Source organism: Chiloscyllium plagiosum, chromosome 29, assembly GCF_004010195.1.
Source record: "Chiloscyllium plagiosum isolate BGI_BamShark_2017 chromosome 29, ASM401019v2, whole genome shotgun sequence".
Classification (NCBI taxonomy): Eukaryota; Metazoa; Chordata; class Chondrichthyes; order Orectolobiformes; family Hemiscylliidae; genus Chiloscyllium; species Chiloscyllium plagiosum.
The window spans coordinates 33,538,259-33,559,192 of NC_057738.1; the positions used below are offsets into that span (position 1 = coordinate 33,538,259).

General features: G+C 40.1%; 2 protein-coding genes across 4 annotated transcripts in view; one reads left to right on the plus strand and one right to left on the minus strand.

Moving 5' to 3' along the window:
- eci2 (enoyl-CoA delta isomerase 2) overlaps positions 1 to 16,784 on the minus strand; it is a 174,394-nt gene extending 157,610 nt beyond the window's left edge. Inside the window, exon 1 of one of the 2 annotated variants that reach the window (XM_043719486.1) lies at positions 16,636 to 16,784. In XM_043719486.1, the coding sequence (XP_043575421.1) occupies positions 16,636 to 16,691 (56 nt within the window). In that variant the 5' untranslated portion in view covers positions 16,692 to 16,784. The remainder of the gene's footprint in view (positions 1 to 16,635) is intronic. The other variant, XM_043719487.1, reaches the window with a different exon arrangement.
- A 410-nt stretch (positions 16,785 to 17,194) lies between these two features.
- cdyl (chromodomain protein, Y-like) overlaps positions 17,195 to 20,934 on the plus strand; it is a 169,158-nt gene continuing 165,418 nt past the window's right edge. Inside the window, exon 1 of one of the 2 annotated variants that reach the window (XM_043719484.1) lies at positions 17,195 to 17,360. In XM_043719484.1, coding sequence (XP_043575419.1) covers positions 17,337 to 17,360 — 24 coding nt within the window. In that variant the 5' untranslated portion in view covers positions 17,195 to 17,336. Of the gene's footprint in view, positions 17,361 to 17,664; positions 17,719 to 20,934 lie in introns of those variants that run through there. The other variant, XM_043719483.1, reaches the window with a different exon arrangement.

The window sequence follows — 20,934 nt, forward strand, 5'->3', positions numbered from 1 at the left end:
GAAGAGGTTTACCTCAGATTACAACAGGATCTGGACCAGATGGGCCAATGGGCTGAGAAGTGGCAGATGGAGTTTAATTCAGATAAATGTGAGGTGCTGCATTTTGGGAAAGCAAATCTTAGTAGGACTTATACACTTAATGGTGCGGTCCTAGGGAGTGTTGCTGAACAAAGAGACCTTGGATGCAGGTTCATAGCTCCTTGAAAGTGGAGTTGCAGGTTGATAGCATAGTGAAGAATGGGTTTGGTATGCTTTCCTTTATTGATCAGAGTATTGAGTACAGGAGTTGGGAGGTCATGTTGTGGCTGTACAGGACATTGGTTAGGCCAGTGTTGGAATATTGCGTGCAATTCTGAACATCTTTCTGATAGGAAGGAGACGTGAAACTTGAAAGGGTTCAGAAAAGATTTACAAGGATGTTGCCAGGGTTGGAGGATTTGAGCTATAGGGAGAGGCTGAACAGGCTGGGGCTGTTTTCCCTGGAGCGTCGGAGGCTGAGGGGTGACCTTATAGAAGTTTACAAAATTATGAGGGGCATGGATAGGATAAATAGACAAAGTCTTTTCCCTGGATCAGAGAGTCCAGAACTAGAGGGCATAGGTTTAGGGTGAGAGGGGAAAGATATAAAAGAGACCTAAAGGGCAACTTTTTCACATAGTGTGGTACGTGTATGGAATGTCAGAGGAAGTGGTGGAGGCTGGTACAATTGCAACATTTAAGAGGCATTTGGATGGGTATATGAATAGGAAGGGTTTTGGAGGGATATGGGCTGGGTGCTGGCAGGTGGGACTAGATTGGGTTGGGATCTCTAGTTGGCGTGGATGGGTTGGACCAAAGGGTCTGTTTCTGTGCTGTACACTCTATGACTATGACTATGTAACTAGCAAGGTGGACAATGGGAATCCAGTAGATGTGGTAGATCTGGACTTCCAGAAATCATTTGACAAGGCGTTGCATAAAAGACCGATCCAGAAGGTTAGATCTCAGGGGCTGAGGGTAGAGTATTGACTTGGATGGAGGAATGGCTGATTGACAGAAATGTTCTTCTCTGGATGGCAAACTGTAACTAGTGGAGTGCTGCAGGGTTCAGTTCTCTGACCTCAACTACTTACATTCTATATAAAAGATCTGCAAACAGGTAGTGTGTAACATAGCAGATGATTCTAAAATAGGTGGGGAAAGCAGACTGCAATGAGGAAATAGGCTAAGAGAATGGGCCAGAATCTGGCAGATGGAGTTTAATGTGGAGAAGTGGGAGATTGTGAATTTTGGCTGGAAAAATAAAAGGGAAAATTATTTAAATGGGAAGCAGATTCAAAGTGTGTCAGTGCTGAGGGATCTGGGCATCTTTCTGCATGATATGCAGAAAGTAGGTGTGCAGGTGCAGCAGATAAGAATGGCAATTGGAAGCCTGTTATTTATTGCAAAAGGACTGGATTATAAAAGTGAGGTGTTTTTACAATTAAATAAGGTGTGTTGAGACCACACCTAGAATATTGTCCAGTTTTGGTCTCCTTACTTGAGCAAGGATGCAATGGCATAGGAGGCAGTTCAGAGGAGGTTCACCAGATTCCTTCAAGAGATGTCATAGGAGGAGCAGTTGAATAATATGGGCTTGCACTTGCAGGAGTTCAGGAAAATGAGGGGGGAGGAATTTGAAGGAGGTATATAAAATGCTAAAGGGGATTGAGAAGTTGGACATTGAACAGGTACCCCCTACCCTTGTTGGATAGTTTCAAACAAGAGGTCATAGATATACAGTCAGAACAAGTAGATCCAAGACTGAGATAAGGAGAAACTACTTCTGTGGGTTGTGAATCTGTGGAACTGACTGATTCTGCCTCTACTGCACTCTGGGGCAATCAACAGATTTGAGAAATAAATACTGTAGTTATGTTTCTGATGAAAGCAGGAGCTATAGGGAACAGGCAGGAAAATTGAGTTGAGGCCAGGATAAGATCAGCCATGATCACATTAAATGGCAGAGTGGGTTCCAAGGGTTGAATTATCTATTGCTGCTCCTAATTCCTATGTTCCTATATAGACATGAATGAAATTAACCAGATATTCAATTGAATATTAAGCAAAAATACAATGTAAGGTTCTTTCGCAACAAGGAATATGTCACAGCAGTCAAATATGTATGCTGGACATTCTTTTTACTTCATTATAATCTTCACTAGCTAATAAAGCGTTGGAGAAAGTCAGCAGGTCCAACAGCATCTGTGAAGAGAGAAATGTATAGAGTCTGATACGGCTTTTCTTCAGAACGCTTCCAGCACTTGTGAGCTGGATCTATTTGACTTTTTGATCTCTTTGGTAATTTTCATTGCTACCTCAGCCTTTCCATTGGCTTTGGACTGTGCAAATAATATAAGTGTGTGGTTGACACAAACTGCCCTCTGGGCAATATATGCTGATCTAGCCCGTAATGTAGTCATCCCATGAATGAATTTAAAAAAATTAGAAATGCAAATTTTTTACTTCCCCAGTATTGGGCTTTCCTGTTGAAGTGGGTACGTCACACCATATTACCTTGAAGGAAATTATTTTTTAAACTCGAGCAGTGTAAAGCCCATGATCTTGTACCATTGGTGTTTCACATTCACTTGATGTCCTTCTGCAGTCATCAATTATCTCATAGATCATTATACCCTGAGATATGATGCCAACCTGTGCGACAGAGTAGAGTGATTTGTCAGAATCATTATCTGACATCATTTCAGCACCATCTTTATAGGCTTGTTTTTATTCCTTCTGGTAAAAGACTTGCACTCAAAATGATTCAACTTTTTTCAACTGGAGTGCTATTTTCTGAACACTGTGTAAAGTAATGGACTCTCTGAGTATTCTAGAAGACCGCATGTGCAAGAAGTGCTGCCAACTCTAGTTTTCATAGATTGAGAGTCACTATGGCATATCTGCATGGCCATGAGTGACATGGGTAACATATTCAGAGATGTGGTGATACTGCAGCTCAATGGCCTAGAATCAAAAGGGAATGGGTGATCACCAGGCAGCCCAGATAAACAAGTAATGCAGGAATCGGCCTTAGGACCCACTCACAAACTGTTTTTCAATTTTGGGAACTGGTAAGGATGTCAATTCCTCAGGAAGTACAGTCCAAGTCAAGTTTGTGGTGGACTAAATTCATTGTCTGTACAGGAGGGGAAAGTGAGGACTGCAGGTGCTGGAGATCAGAGTCGAGAGTGTGGTGCTAGAAAAGCACAGCAGGTCAGGCAGCATTCGAGGAGCAGGCAAATCAACGTTTTGGGCAAAAGCCCTTCATCATGAATTCCTAATGAAGGGCTTTTGCCCGAAACGTTGATTCTCCTGCTCCTTGGGTGGTGCCTGACTTGCTGTGCTTTTCCAGCACCACACTTTTTGACTCTGTACAGGAGGGAGGGGAAGAAGAAAGTAATAGTAATAGGGGATTCATGAGATGCATTCAAGGATATTGAAGGAACAGCAAGCGGAAGTTGCAGGGGCACTGGTCATAATCTTTCAGTCTTCCCTAGAGACAGTGGAGATGCCAGAAGACTGCAGAATTGCAAGCATTACATCCTGGTTCAAAATAAAAGGTTGAAAGGATAAACCTAGCAATTAAAGACCATTCAATTTAACTTGAGTGATGAGGAAACTTTAGAAATAGTAATTCAGGAAGAATTAATAGACCAATTGATAAATGTGGGTTTATTATGGAGAGCCTGTGTAGATTTCTAAAGGGGAAATCAAATTTAATTGCTAGAGATTTTGAAGAGGTAACATAATGAGTTGATGATGGTAATGTTGTTGATGTGGTGTAAATGGACTTTCAAAAAGCATTTGATACAGCACCATGCAACACCTAAGAGAAAAACTATAACTCAGAATAAAAAGGGTCAGTCACGTCATTGACCCAAATTTGGCTACGTAATAGGAAACAGATCACCAGTGGATATTTTACAGACTGGAGGAAGGTTTATAATGGAGCTCACCAGGGAACCTGTTTTTCCTGATACATAATAACAAATAAATATTGGTGTGCGGGGCAAATCTCAAAGTCTGCAGGTGATACACATGTTGGAAGCATTGCAATCTGTGAGGAGAACAGTGAAGAATCCAAAAGGACATAGACAAATTGTGGAATGGGCAGACATGAGGTGGATGAAAGTCAATGCAGAGAAGTGAGGTGATGCATTTTGGTAGATGGATGGACAATATAAAATCGGGAGTACAATACTTAGAGGGTGCATAGACATCTGGGCATTTATGTGCCTAGGTCGCTGAAAGTGACAGAAGACTGCAAAAAGCAGTTAATAAAGCATATAGTATCCTGTGCTTTATTAGTAGGGACATTAGTTCAATAGCAAGGAGGTTAGAGTCATAGAGATGTGCAGCATGGAAACAGACCCTTCGGTCCAACCCGTCCATGCCGACCAGATATCCCAACATAATCTACTCCCACCTGCCAGCACCCGGCCCATATCCCTCCAAACCCTTCCTATTCATAATACATGAGACATTTATAAAGACAGTTCCAAGAATGAGAAACTTTAGTTATGAGCATTAGATTGGAGGGTAGGGCTATTCTCCTTGGAGAGAAGAATGGCCAAGAGGAAATCTGACTGAAGTTTCCCACATCAATAGAGATCTAGACAGAACAGATAGGGAGAAACTGTTCTTGATCATAACTGTATCAAGGAGAAAATGGCACAGATATAAAAATGCAGCAAATGCAACATGAAAAATAATGTTTTCTCACAATGAATGTTTTGGGTCTGGAAGTTAGGTGGAGGGAGAGTTAATTGAGCATGCAAGTCAGCAATGGGTGATTATTTGAATAGAGACAATATTCAAGGTTATGGGGAAAAGGTATGCAAAGGTCTGAAGTTGTAATGCTCGTTAGAAAGCTGATACAGCCACAATGATCCGAATGGCCTCCTTTGACATCATAATAATTCTGCAATTCTGTGGATCTATTGACCCAACTCCACATAATTGAAAAACAAAGCTGAAACAAATCCAAAAGAAGTACCTGGATGAAACAAACTATAACTCTGTTTAATCCAGGAAATCACAAGCTAATGGGTGAATCAAAGGTGATAAAGATTTCCACAGAGAAGTACATGGATGGAAGTATAGGAGGCCATTGTATTTTAAACCTGGGAACAGTTTAGCTAGTCTCAGCAAACTGCAGAAGGAACTTTGACACAGAAACAAAAAGGATTTTGCCAAACCCTTTTTCATTATCAAACACTGATATTTGCACTGTTTCAGCAATTGCTGTACCCTATGATAAATAATCAATTCTATCTAAATATAAAAAAGCCAAGACTTACAATACTGAAGTTCTGAACTAATTAATTACTGAGAATTACAACTATTGATGGACAACGTCACCTGGCAACTAATTATATCACCGTGATCACTCAAAATCCTGTCCAACTGAAAAGAATTCTCAAAGAAAGACATAAAATCTGTTAGTTTTAAGCCATCAGAAGAAGAAATATGACATTTGATCTGTAAACAGATACAGGAAGAGTACCTGTGACTGGTCACCAGCTCCATGGAACACACTTCACCTACAGAAGACGGTCCGGAAAGGTGTACCTGAGCACAAAGTGAATGTTGAAAAGGTACTTTATATTCAATCTCACTTGAAGGAATCAAGTTTTGAAAGAATGTGGAAAATATATTTATTGCAAGTTTGTGGAAATAACTAGAGTAGTTTCATTAAAACTGATCATCAAAAGTTCACAGTGGACACTGGAGTTTTTTTAAAATAAAAGGCATGCTGTAAATCATAACTAGTGATAAAAACTTGCTTTGCTGGATGCTGGTGCTATTTTGAAAGATGAGTGGCGTGGACCGGTCCTTGTTTTATCTGATTCAGTTGGAGGAACAATCGCCAAAAATAAGTGAATTGGAGGAAAGTCTACTAAAACATGCTGCCTAGCTGATCTTCTATTTCTCAAAAGCAAATTCTCTCAGTGAGTTCAGGAAGAAATCCATGTTCTTTTGAAATAGTGACTGAAAGAATGTACCAAGGATTATATTTCCTCAGCAAGCTTCAACACTTCAGAGACAACCATGTGTGCTAAGTGAGGTAACCACACGTGGCAAAACATCAGACCAATAGATTCCAGAACATTCTACATTTTATTGTCTTAACTTCCAAGGAGAACCCAATGATGAAAGTGTTTTATTTTAAAAAAAAACATTCTCTGCAGATAAATCCTTTTTACTCTTTTCTGGAAGAGAGAGAGTATAACTGTACATTTGCTTGTAGTTTTGGAGCTATTTAGAGGGACTGGCACTTAACTTATATATTACTGTTTATCTAAGTTATTCAATAAAGATGCATTACTCAATTAAGTTTAGTTTTGAAATAAACTCAATTGTATTTATTAAAAAACCTTGGAGAGGGATCTTTCTATTTATAACCTGACAATGACAAGGTATTTAGGCGAAAGTGAGGACTGCAGATGCCGGAGATCAGAGTCGAGAGTGTGGTGCTGGAAAAGCACAGTAGGTCAGGCAGCATCCGAGGAGCAGGAGAATCAATATTTCAGGCATAAGACATCTATCAGAAATGACAAGGTATTCCATTGGTTGTCTTGATAATTGTGGAAAGTATTTTTATTTTATGTTGTGGTCATTAGGGTAGTGGAAGTAGAGTGACAGAGGTCTCCTCCAGCCTCAATCGTAACATAAAAGTGGGAGTTTGCAGCTGGACACTCAATGAAGACATTAAGAATATTTTAATTGAAGTATTAATAAAGAGTGAAAGGAAATACAGCAGGTTTCTTGTGCATCACCTTTCTGGGTGGGGAAAGTTTACATTGAATGATGTGCAAAGAAAAAGCAAGATTAGGCTAATTGATTGGTTGAGAAGTTTTAGATACAGTTAAAAGCAAACATGAAGAAAGCCAACAAATTTGAGATAACAGCACAACATTTTTACTTAATGTTGTGACCTACGGAGTAGTCGGACTAGAATTCTCAGAATCCCCAGTGTGGAAGGAGGATGGAGATTAAAAGAGAAGGTAGTTATATAAATATGTCAAAACTCTGCCACATTTTGATGAGAAAGATATTGAAGCCTTCTTTATTTCATTTGAATGCTAGACAGATGGAGTGGTCCAAGGATTTATGGGTGATGCTAGTTCAGACTAAACTGGTAGGCAGAGCTAGCGAGGTCTCAAGAGATTATGAAGAGGTTAAACAGGCTATTTTACGTGATTATGAATCGGTACCAGAAGGATATAGACAGTGGTTCAGGAACACAAAGAAGGAACCAGGTGAGACTTATGTTGAGTTTGAAAGAGTTAAACAGTCAATTTGATCGATGGGTGCATGCTTTAAAAACAGATAAGACATGAGGCTGTAAGAGAGATTATTCTGCTGGAGAAGTTTAAAAACGCACTTCCAGCGATGGTAAGAATTCACGTGGAGGAACAGGAAGTTCAAGAAGTGAGAACGGCAGCAGAATTAGCAGATGACTACATGTTGGTGCATAACTCAAGCTTCCAGCCAGAATTTCATCCTGTGGGTGACAGAAGTTGGGAGAAATGGAGATCCTACTCTATAAAAGCAGAATAGAGAGCACTAGTAAGAATTTGCCACAGTATACAAAAGGAAGCCCAAGAGGGTAGACAGGAGATGAAAGGCCTCAGGTGTTTTCACTGTAATATAGTGAGACACAGAAAATTACAGTGCCGGTGGTTTCAGAAGGGCACTGGGAAAAGCCGTTTTCACTGCCAGAAGGTGGTACACGTAAAGTCACAGTGCTGGTCATTAAAGAAAGGCGCTGTGGTAAAAGAAGCTAAGCCAGTGTGTTATGAAATGGGGTAAACTATCCTGCTTAATTTAAACTAGCAACACAAACAATTTATCCTGTGCAGTAATCTGCGAAAATTCTCTAGGCCAAAAACTAGTTCAAATAAAGTTGTTAATTTTTACTTCTTGAAGTAGAAGAGAATAATTAACTAACAACTGTTTACAATGTCTTCCTCTAACTTTTTTTTTAACCTTCCCTTCTATAATATTAGTCAAACTCCCGATTATGATTTACAAAACAAAATAAAAATCTCAAAACCAGGCAGCTTTCGTTTTCTTTGAATTCCGGTCTTCTTTTCTTCTTTGGCAGGCACTCTTTTTCTTACATGCTGGTAGCTTGGCAGTTCTCCTCTCAACTGTTCAACTTCCCCCGGTCTGAGACCCCCAAAGCATTGGATTGTGTCATTGGCTTTTAAATCCAAACTGGATTGGAGTTTGGTATTTTTTTGGGGTATAATTTAAACTGATTGGCCTAATTAGAATCTGTTTGGTTGTTTCCAGGCAACCAGCTTCCCTAGCAACTAAAGCACATGTTACATTGTACCTTTTTTTTGGTGCTGTCAATGCTAGCTTTTAACTTTTAAAAGGTACAGTACACCCACACCTTCATAACAAGTGGCATGAGTGAAGATAGTAAAGGAAACCTCAAGAAGAGCCAAGGAGCTGCAGGAAAGTGCACAGCCTAGGCAGGGGTTAGGTATGGAGTTAGTACCTGATCCCTACAAAGAATTCACCTCTGTGGATAAAGCTTACATAGAAAGTACAGGAGGAGGACAAGACATTATAATTTTGAGAAATATAGGATGTAACTAGTTGCTAATAGCAAGGGATAAGCGAATATGCACTCTTTCTGATTTGTTACCTGAGAGTGTGGATTGTGGGATAGATGGACAGAAATTTAGTGTGCACCTATGTAAGATCAGGTTGGAGTGCCAACTCAAGACAGGGGAAGTTACAGTGGGAGTAATTGACAGAGTGTCAATTCCAGGAATTCCGTTTGTTGTTGGGAATGATTTGGCAGGATCCAAGGTGGGAGTGACACTGGTTGTTCTGACACCGGTTGTTGTGGAGAAGCCCAAGGAAGACCAAGAAACTGAGGAGTCAAAATAGAAACATCCTGGTATTTTCCCAGACTGTGTGATAATCAGATCCCACTGTCATAAATGACTGCATGAAATGAAAAGTAAAATGAAAGATGAAGGAGTGGAGGTTCTGTTAGCAGACACCATGTTTGACGTAATGGTACAGGCAGAGGGTCAGACAGAAGTGTTTACGGATGAAAGACTAAGAGGCTTGCACCAACATGACAATATGATTAAAGATATACATGTGGATGCACACTCCGAAAAGGAGGTAGAGAATATTCCAGGGGGTTAATATCTGAAAGACAGATTCATAAGACAGAAATGGAGACCATGACAGGTTAGTGCAGAGAAGAAATGGGACAAAGCGCACCAGATTGTATGCTACTGACAACACAGTCAGATGGTGTTATGGGTAGCACATGAACTACCTGTAGGTGGTCACTTTGGGGTACGAAAGACTCAGGCTAAGTTACAAAAACATTTTTATTGGTCTGGAATGCACAAGGATGTGGTTGATTTTTGCCATACGTGTCAGTCATGCTAAATGGTAAAACCAGAGGCGGTAATAAAACCAGCACCTTTGTTGCCAATTCCTGCATTTGAAGAACCTTTCACGCGGGTTACAATTGATTGTGCAAGTCCCCTCCAAAGAACTAAAAGTGGGAACCAGTTCTTGTTAACCATAATGGATGTGTCTACCAGATTTCCGGAGGCAATTCCATTACAGAGTATCAAGGCAAAAAAGGGTAGTAGAGGAGTTAGTAGCATTCAGAGAGATTCAGTTGGACCAAGGGTCAAATTTTCCTGCAAGGCTGTTTAAGGAGGTTATGGATAGCTTAGGTATACAGCACTTTAAATCCAGTGTGCATCATTCGGAAGCCTAGGGAGCTTTATAAAGGTGGCATCAGACCTTGAAGATAAAGGTATCCCATTTGTATTGTTTGCCATTAGAGATGCCCCAAACGAATCTACTCAGTTCACTCCCTTCGAAATAAGTTTCGGGCATGAATTGAGAGGCCCTTTGAAATTAATTACAAAAAAAATTGACAGGACCAAAGTCAGATCTCCCATTTAGATTGTGTATTGGAGGTGAGGGAGAGAATAAATAGAGTAGATGAGTTAGCTAAAGAGGGCACAGTATAGAATGAAGCAGGTAACAGATAAAAGCTGCGAGACTCAGACGTTTCCTCAGGAGATGATGTGTTAGTACTGTTACCAGTGATAGGAGATCCCTTCAAAGCCAGGTTTAGTGGACCCTATCAAATTAAGAAAAAGTCGAGTCAGGTGAACTATCTAGTAAAGATGCCAGATAGGAAAACAGGTATCGGGTATGTCATGTGAACATTTTGAAACCATATTATTTTAGAGAGAAAGAATTGCAGAAATAGGTATTAATTACCGCCCCGCAGAGTGAGGGATCAAATCCAGATGATGTGGAGTTTGATGTGCCTCAAAATAGATTAAAAAATGAAGTCCTTAAGGTGTGGGTTAGGTTAGTAAACTGTCGGTCTCAGGAGCATAGAACGCATTTGAAAGATTTATTACTGCAGTATAAGGACATATGTCAGAATCATATGGGGGGGGAAGTAGACGTAGGGAATACTGTTCTGATAAAACAACACCCCTATTGGCTTAATCCTTTCAAACCCAGAGACAGGTCAAGATGGAGGTGGAGGCCATGCTTGACGAGGACATCACTGAACCAATCCAGTGCGAGTGGAGTTCGCCGATTGTCTTAGTTCCCAAACTGGACAGAACTCAATGATTCTGCATAGATTACTGGAAGGTCAATACTGTTACAAAATCAGACTCATCCAATTCCTAGATTGGAGGACTGTATCGAGAAAGTCAGATAAGCCAGTTACATCACCAAGTTGGACTCAATGCGTAGTTACTGACAGATACCTTTATGAGAGTTGGCAAAAGATATTTCTGCGTTTGTAACCCCGAATGGGCTATATCAGTTTAAAGGATGTCCTCTGAAATGAAGAACGCACCCACCACATTCCAAAGCCTCATGAACAGAGTTCATGCATAATCTACTTGGGCGAGGTAGTGATCTTTACTACATCCAGGAAAGATCACATGGTACAATTGGCAGCGCTCTTTGAACGACTACGAGAAGCAAAACTGGTGATAAATAAAACTGAATTTGCAAAAGCAGAGGTGACATTCTTGGGACCTAACATCGGTCATAGAAGGTTGCCCCCCACAGAATGCAAAGACGAAGGCCATTGAGGAATTTCTATGGCCAACCTCAAACAAGAGATGCTTCGATTCTTAGGATTCAGTGGATTCTATTAGAAGTTTGTCCCAGACTTCAGCAGTGTAGTGGCACCGCTAACCGATTTGCTGAAGAAGAACACAATGTTCAGGTGGACAGAACAATGCCAGCAGGCATTCAACCATTTCAAATCAATATTAACCACCAAACCAGTTTTAGCTACACCAAACTTTTCAAACTCTTTTAAAGGCACCACTGATGCTAGTGACATGAGAGTTGGAGCTGTACTCCTATAGGAAGATTAGGATGGGATTGATCTACCAGTTGGTTACTTTTCGAAGAAACTCAACATCCATCAGAGGAAATATTCCGAAAAAGAACTATTGAGTTTGGTACTGGCCTTACAATATTTTACGTGTGTGTCATGTTGTATACTCTGATCACAATCTGCTTACATTCTTAGAATGCCTTAAAGACAAGAATATGAGACTATTTCATTGGAGTCTTGGTGTACATGTTGCGGGTCGTAAGAATGTAATTGCAGATGGGTTATTGTGGATTTAACTGATAAAGTTTAGATGAGATTTGTATTTATTTCATGTTATATATCTGTACTGTTATATGGGAAGAAGTTAAAGTGAACGTAGATTAAAGCTATTTGTATGTTCGGGTAATGTGTTTAAAGATTAGAGAAAAAAAAATCCAAATTTTCACTATGATGGTTCATTTTTTTCTGGGGGGGGGGGGGGGGAGTGGGGGGGGAGGTGTTATGAAGACGTGGGTGTTCTGTACCTTTAAGTTAAAAGCTAGCAGAACTAACTGACATCACCAAGTGTTCTTAACAACATACAATGTAGCATGTCGTCCAGCAGTTAGTGTAGCTGGTTGCCTGGAGACAAAAAAAGATTCAAATTCAGCAGTTTAAATTATACCCCAAAATGCCAATCAAGTTTTAATTTAGTATATTGAAAATATTAAAAACCAATGAAAAGATTCGATGCTTTGGGGCATAAGACCGGGGAAAATTGAACATTTGGAAGACAACTGTCACAAGGCCAACAGATGTTTAGTATGCTTTCCGTTATTGGTCAGAGTATTGAGTACAAGAGTTGGAAGGTCATGTTGCAGCTGTACAGGACATGGGTTTGGCCACTGTTGGAATACTGCGTGCAATTCTGGTCTCCTTCCTGTCAGAAAGATGTTGTGAAACTTGAAAGGGTTCAGAAAAGATTTACAAGGATGGTGCCAGGGTTGGAGGATTTGAGCTATAACGAGAGGCTGAACAGGCTGGGGCTGTTTTCCCTGGAGCATCGGAGACTGAGGGGTGACCTTATAGAGGTTTACAAAATTATGAGGGGCATGGATAGGATAAATAGACAAAGCCTTCCCTGGGGAGTCCAGAACTAGAGGCATAGGTTTAGGGCGAGAGGGGAAAGATATAAAAGAGACCTAAAGGGCAACTTCTTCACACAGAGGGTGGTGCGTGTATGGAATGAGTTGCCAAAGGAAGTGGTGGAGGCTGGTACAATTGCAACATTTAAGAGGCATTTGGATGGGTATATGAATAGGAAGGGTTGGAGGGATATGGGCAGAGTGCTGGCAGGTGGGACGAGATTGGGTTGGGATATCTGGTCAGCATGGACAGGTTGGACTGAAGGGTCTGTTTCCATGCTGTACATTTCTATGACTCTATGTAGACTGCTAGTCAGAACTGCCTGAGAGGTACCTGTCTAGAGAAGAAGTTTTCACAGAGAAAAACTTCGACACCAACCTGGAGAGCAAATCTGCAAAGAGAAGATTTGAAAGCTGGCTTGTTTTGAAATTTGAATTTTTCAGTAAATCTTGATTGGGGGTTTTAAATCGGACTCGTATTATAGAAGGGAAAGTAAAAGATTGGTTAGAGGAAGGAGTTGTAAATAGTTGTTCATTAATTATTCTCTGTTATACTTTAAGAAATAAAGTTGTTAATGTTTACTTTAAATAGTTCTTGGCCTCTTGGATTTTCACAGATTACTGCGCGGGGTAAATCCTTTCTGTGTTGCTGGTTTAAATTAAGCAGGAGGGTTTACCTGTGTTGTCACACTTGATGCAACTGCAATACATCAGTTTCTGTGACAAGCCAAAATTTATGAAATACAAGCTTTGGAGGATCACTTAAAACTGTTTGCAATGCTTGTGAAGCATGTCAAGAGGTACTCTCTGCACAAAGGAACTAGTTCTTCCTTTATGTAAAATCTCACATCACAGTTAGCAATGCCCGCAAGACAACACCGGCCACTCAAGACACAATGCAGTGATCTGATCATCTCCAGAAACAAATCATCCTTTAATGGCAAGATCTGTTGTAAATCATGTTTTTCACTACAGGATGTTGTCAGAATTTTAATTGCAATGTTCTTATTGATTCTGAATAGGAAATGATAATGTAAAGTGTTTTACTCTAAATAATAGGAGATGGCAATACCTGCAAGACAGCGAAACATACCACACTACCCTCAGGACATTCAAATTCTTACAGGTCAACAGAGCAAATTAACACCTTAATATCTCACATCGAGTCCACACTGACCCCCTGAAGAGAATCTCACCTGGAGCCAATACCCAACCCTATTCCAGTAACCCAACATTACCCATGGCCAACACCCCTGGGTGTACAGCATGGAAACAGACCCTTCGGTCCAACCCATCCATGCCAACCAGATATCCCAACCCAATCTAGTACCACCAGCCAGCACCCGGCCCATATCCCTCCAAACCCTTCCTATTCATATACCCATCCAGATGCCTCTTAAATGTTGCAATTGTACTAGCCTCTACTACATCCTCTGGTAGCTCATTCCATACATGTACCACCCTCTGTGAAAAAGTTGCCCCTGAGGTCTCTTTTATATCTTTCTCCTCTCACCCTAAATCTATGCCATCTAGTTCTGGACTCCTCGACCCCAGGGAAAAGACTTTGTCTATTTATCCTATCTATGCCCCTCATAATTTTGTAAGCTTCTATGGGTCACCCCTCAGCCTCCAATGCTCTAGGGAAAACAGCCCCGACCTGTTCAGCCTCTCCCTGTAGCTCAGATCCTCCAACCCTGGCAACATCCTTGTAAATCTTTTCTGAACCCTTTCAAGTTTCACAACATCTTTCCGATAGGAAGGAGATCAGAATCCCTAGACACTATGGGCAACTTAGCATACTCAACCCACCTAGCGTGCACATCTTTGGACTGTGGAGGTAACTGGATTACCCAGATGAAACCGAATGACAGCTTCTGTCTCCAGGTTTGGTAATAACACGCACTTTTATTCATTAAAAAATACTGAGATCAGATTTGAATCTAAATATAGGCGTTAGCATTACATCTTGCAATTGTAGTACTTAGAAAGTAGGAACAGGAGTAGGCCATTCAATCCATCAAGCCTGCCTCTCCATTCATTACAATCATGGTTGATCAAACAATTTAGTATCTTTTACTCAATGCATCCCCAAAACCCTGTATGTCACCGGTAATCAGAAATCTATCCAAGTCTGTCTTAAATATACTCAAAGACTGAATCTCCAGATCCCTCTGTAGTAGAGAATTCAAAATTTAAGAAGGGGGAAAATCAGGAAACCATATGTAATTAAGGAGATACACCTACACATTAGGGACATGTGATCCAAGGGGTACCGATATTCTTGTTGGCAAAATAATTTGGAGTTTGAAATAACAGATGAAGTCACATTTTTAACAGGTTTTAACTCTCAATCTACCAATACCACATCTTTTAAGTTCTCTGGTACTTAAAAGGTGCCATAATTGCCATTCTCAGTTGTCCTGTGGTAATGACAGGTCTTCACTTAGAAGTCCTCCCGTCTTTGTGACAATGCTACTCCAATAATAATGCTGGATCAGGAGAGTACCTTAAACAATAGTTTTGTAAAAAGCAGCTTAATCAAAAAACAAACTTGGTTATGTATGATCTTGAGCAAAGGTATCATTCAAATTTATAGACAAGTCTTAGAAAGTTGCAACTGACTGCATTTTACACCTTCAGCAAGAGAGCATGTTATACTGATGAGGGTCAAGAAATGTACACGGTGTCCTCATCCATATCATCCTGAAGGTTCTTTGTTTTTATCCAAGGCCACTGGATCCATCAAACAGAATGCGATCTTTGGTTAACATCCAAATGTTTTGTAGAGTGAAGAGTTGCTTCAGCCCAATAATATAGAGACAACATTGTTTCTTCTTTTTGGTAAAATTGTAATGAACAGTGAAAAATGAGATCATAAATCCATGAGAAAATTAGAAATAAAAACCTTTTACACAGAAGCTAGAAAGTGAATGATGTCTCATAAATCCTCCTGCAGAGTGCATGCATTCTTTTAAAAGAAAATTAGTTAGTTGCTTGTAAAGAGGAACATTAAAAGTTAGTAGATATGAAGAAGAACAGTAACACAAATTTGATGGGTTAACTTGACTGTTTCTGCTCTGTAAAATGATGTCTTATGACTATATAGTCAGTATATTTTCAGTTTATAAAGACAGTTCCAATAAAACAAGAAAGCAAAATACAATTGTTTTAAGAATTTTAGCTCTTGAATTAAATGTTGATGAATGTTGGCATTTCAGATACTGGTAAGTTTCTTGGTTACAACTTTTGTAATTTGAAAATCCTATATGAATAAAATTTTTCCACATTCAAAAATCCAGGTGAAATCCATGGTGCATGGCATCTGAAAGGATTACAAGTGTCGGAAAAAAAAAGAGACAGCAATATTTAAAGTTATGATCTAATGACAGAGTTTGAGTCATAGGGTAAAGACATGATAGGAATAAAAGCACGATCAGGAGAGGAGTAGCAATTTGCACAATGTTCTAGAATTCTAGCCAAAATAATCTGTCACCACAATATTCAGCCAACTTCACCAAAAAAGTTCTACAAGACAAACAAGGAGCAACTAATGCAGGTTTTCAAATATCATCCATAGCCAGGAAACAACTTAAACACCTATTGATGCCAGATTGAGAGTTAATTACCCTGTAATCTTAACATATTCTTCAGCTTCTTTAAAAAAAGTGTGTTGGGTAAAAATCTGTTTATGAGCCTAAGACCATACTTAACCAAACATTGAATAAACAACGTTTATTCACTTTGTGCTGCTTCGAATTGTAGCATTTGACTGTAAACTTGTGCATTCGAAATGAACATTTGAATGTAAAGATCAATTCTGCAAACAAAAAAATTGTGGCTTTTGATCAGATGACTCAATTATTAACAGGCCAGTCTTAAGAGTTTTGCAGCAGTACCTTTAAAAACTGAAACGAAACCTCGAATTTTATTTTAAAACGTTTCAATTTAAGGCAATATGAAATTGAGGCCCAACTCACTGCAATAATTCAACTTGCCTAGTCCACTCAACCACTGATTTCAGAACAGTTAGTGGCAATACTAAAAGTAATCAAAGCTAAGTAGCGGTGTAATAACTGGAGAGGTGCCCAGTTCACAGATGGCGAGCAACCTCACCTGAGAGTCTTCACCAACCGCCACCGACCCGGCAAGGTGAAGAAAGCAGCGGCCATCCAAACCGGTCCCCCCAGACCCTGGCAGCAGTACCAAACAAGCGATGACAGTCAGGCCACTTGGACTTTTACCCTCGCCACGCCCTCTTTCCGTTCGGCCGAATTTGACGGATCATTCAATACCCGCCCCCTCGCTGCAGCCTCCCACCGCGCGCGCTCTCGCGCCCGCCAAGCCGCCAACGTCAAACAGCTCTCGGGGCACGCGCCGGCTGCAATGTGGTGGCGGCGGCCCGGCTCGGATGGAGCGCGCTGACGTAACGACGCTCCGCTGTCCCCACGCAGAAAATTCGGTTGATATTTTTCTAATGACAGATCTACAATAGAGCTCGCTCTTCAACCGTTCACTTCTCCCCACTCCCGGCCTCCCCGGCTCCTCTTAACCGCCCCCCCCCCAAGCCCAGCGAACACGAGGACGAGCACGCTCGAGAGGGAGTGCGCGACAGAGAGGGAGGAAAGAAAGTACAACTTCCGCTCTCCCTCATGGACCAGCGCGAGCTCCCTGCTGCGCAGAGCGAGTTGCGCACTGGCAGTTCTCCCCCTTCTCTCTCCTCCCTCCCGGAGTTAAAAGGAGGCCAGGCATCCAGAACACAGGGGGTTGGAAAGTGATTCTCTCTTACTTGATTCGAGCTATTCGGCAGTAGGATTATGGCTTCGGAGGAACTATATGAGGTATGAGAAGAGAGGGAAAATCGGTGTGATTAAATGGGGTTTTCGACTCTTACTTACTCACCAGCCTCTTTAGCCCCCGTCAACCCTTCCCTAACATCCCTACTTCTTCTCTCCCCCTCCCTCCTTTGAACCTGGAGTGATATGGCGATCTGAGTCCCCAGCTTTTGCTGGAGTGAGTGTACCCGGTGTAAGGGTGCGCACGCGTCCGGAGGTGGAGGAGGGAGAAATGGTTGGGGAGGGAGGTGGGGGTGGAAGTGGGTCGAGGACCGAGTTGTTTGAAATCATCTTCAAAGGGGAGACTTGACTTTTGGTCCACACGATGTTGGCGATTGGCCTCCCCAGTGGTGTTATGTGTAAGGTACTAGACTATGTGGCTAAGTGTGAGAGAGACGGGGTCCAACTATTTACTGCTGGCTTATGTGCTCTCACAACTAGTGCCGTCCTCAGCTATGTCGCAACGCACTATAAACGAAGACAAGGATCCAAAACTCGGCTTTCTCCTTTTGACGGGTGGTGACAGCTTTATTTTATTTCAAACGTTGACTTTATATATTTCTCAACCATTCCAGGTTTATATTGGACGAAGTAGATATCTGTTGATTGCAATTTGTTTTATCTCTTATGGGTGGTTGTCTTTACAGATTTCATCAATGTTCTATAAAGTCAACGGGTAGCAAGGTGTTTATTGTTTGGTAACATAATTCATGTGGATTTTTTGGGGGAAATTCACTGAATAATATAAGCTACATTTGTTGAGATGTATTTGGTAATTAATGGCTCTCCTTTCCTAGTTTACAACTTGGAGCACTCCAGTTTTTTGGGGGGTTTGGGATTTTTTGGGGTTTCAAACTTCCATGGCTACTTTTTTCCTGTCTTTTCTTTGCAAAATTCTCTGGTTATAATGTGATATGATGGGGGAAAAAAACTTCTCATTTAAGTCCTGGAAGAGGCCAAGACCTGAGCTAGAAAAAAATTAGTGATAAACTTGTGAGGAAAAGTGTTCAGCTTCTAGAATGTAGGTGCTCTCTAGATGTTCAGATGTTTGATGAGCAGTCCTTGATCAAATGTTTTTGTTTTGTTATTTGTCAGTGAGCCTGGGAAAATGGCAATAAGCTGAAGTCTTGAGGTACATGTACCTCATGAGATTTGCATGTACTGAGTCTCTATTTTAGTGCATTGGAGATGTATAGGATAATCTATATTTATACTCATCATGAGCAGGATCTGTAATAAGACAGTGAAAGCTTTGGCTGAAAGTGTATTAAATAGTTACCTTGACAATGGAGAGGTTGTCTGCTCTTCCATCTTCAGTTTTGATGATTGATTGGGGGGTTTGGTGGGGGATCTTCAGTATGATAGCTAATATTTTAAATACTATTATTCTAATAATTAAACTTAATTACTATAAGATTGCTTGTACTATCATTGGCATCAGTGATGATTTTGCTGTAGTTTAATTCTGATTTCTTCATGCAAGAATGACAAGTAAATGAAGCAGGGCTTGAATAGATTGAATAATCAATTCATGACTTGACCTTAACTGTTTCATTGGCAGTGATCTGTTTTGTTTACCTTGAAACAATAGTTGTATGATTACCACCCATTTTTTATGCTTTGCGTTTTTATGTTCAGAATTGAAGTTGGTTGGAACTCATAAGGAAAATGTTTTAAAGGGTAGTTGAAGATATACGTATACAATAATCTATTTAAGGTAATACATACAAGGTTGGGACACTTTTTGGTTTAATAAGATTCAGGAATAGAAGTTTTTTTCTCTTGTCAAACCAAAGTATGAACTCCTAATATGAATAGTTCATATGGTCAATATGTTTACCAGAAATTGATTTTGATTCTTCCAGAAATATTACAAAAGGCCGTATTTTGGTCTGATCTCAGCCAGTTTCCTTTTTCTCTTTTGGATTTCTTGCAATATTAAAGTGTACCTCATCAAAATGATCAGTGGTTATGCTGAGAAGTTGCAGACTAACTTCTAATTGTAAGGGAATCAAATTGTATTGCATTTTTTAGTCAACATACTACCAATGCCAGATTAATGGTATTTCATTTTCATTGCAAATATATTGATAATGAGCATTCATCTTGTGTAAATACTGGCTGAATAGACAAATTGCCAAATGCAGAACTTTAATATTGACAATGTTATCTTTGTAAGCTGAATAGTTAAGTCCACCAAGGTTATCAGTAGAGCTTGAGATGTCCACCATTAAAATTGAGGTTTTTTTTCCCCTGTCCCCAAGACAATGCTTACTGGATTTTCACTTGGGTTCCAAAGAGATTTTGGTAAAAACAAGGACTGCTGCTGCTGGAAACTAGATTCTGGGTTAGAGTGGTGCTGGAAAAGCACAGCAGTTCAGGCAGCATCCGAGGAGCAGGAAAATTGACGTTTCGGGCAAAAGGAATAGGGACAGAATGCCTGCAGGGTGGAGAGGATCCCTCTCTCTCATTTATCTCTCATTTGCTTTGCTGTGCTTTTCCACCACCACTCTCTTAACAAAAACTCTTTGGAATACTTACACTTGTTAAAAATTGTATTAACAATGTTTCTTGTGCACTAACTGAAATGACAAATGTATGAATTTATTGCCAAGGTGTGTTAATTAATCTAATTAGAGAATTAGAAATTATTTTATATGTACGCATCAAATATTAGTGTTTGGGTGGCTTTGTTTATTCCGGCTGAAACTATTTGTATTCAGTGCAGTATATAGTACAAAAGTTTCTTGTTGGGTTGCATCAAGCTCTTTGGAAATCATTTCATAATTGTGTCATCATGCAACTGAAAGGTGCATGCAGTTGATGATTTGGGTTCAGTTCAGATGCATTGTTTTGCTCTCCATATAAATGCATTTTGAGTGCCATCTTTCTGTTGAGTTTTGCAAAGCTATTTTGTTAAGCTTGTAATGAAATTGTACTAATTTCTTGGTGAGATGACTATAATCTATATTCACTGAGCTATAATACTGGTATTGCTAATGTAATTGAGTACAGTCAAAAGGGCAGACTATCTTGAATTTACAATCATAATTATCCAGACGTCTTCCCCAGCCTGGGAATTCTGCAACCCAAAAGCAAGTAATGGAGGAGAGTTTCCCATCATGATGAAGCAATGCTTGGTACTGATTTTAAGATTTTGAAATTGTGTATTATCATGCAGTTTTTTTTTGTTCTGTAAATCTTGAGTGCTTGGCTTATGCTAACTTACAGTTGTCTTTATTTTAGTTTCTTTTGAATCTTAGACAAAAATATAACTTTTTTTTGTGCAAATGTAAAATGATAGTTCCTTGGAAAATAAATCTATGCAACTGTTAGGACATAGTGGCTACCATACAGGATAGTGACCTAGAAGTGATGAGTGGAACTTCCAGTCCCAACAAGTTGAGAAATTGAATCAAATTAAATCAGACATTGTGAGCTACTGCCAGGGGAAAAGGTGTACTGTAAACTGCTGACTCTTGAAAATCCAGTGGTTCACCTAATGACTTTCAGGAAATAGCACTTGCCATCACATCCTCACATGGTAGAATTTTTAAAGTGACTCAGTAGATCATCCTCT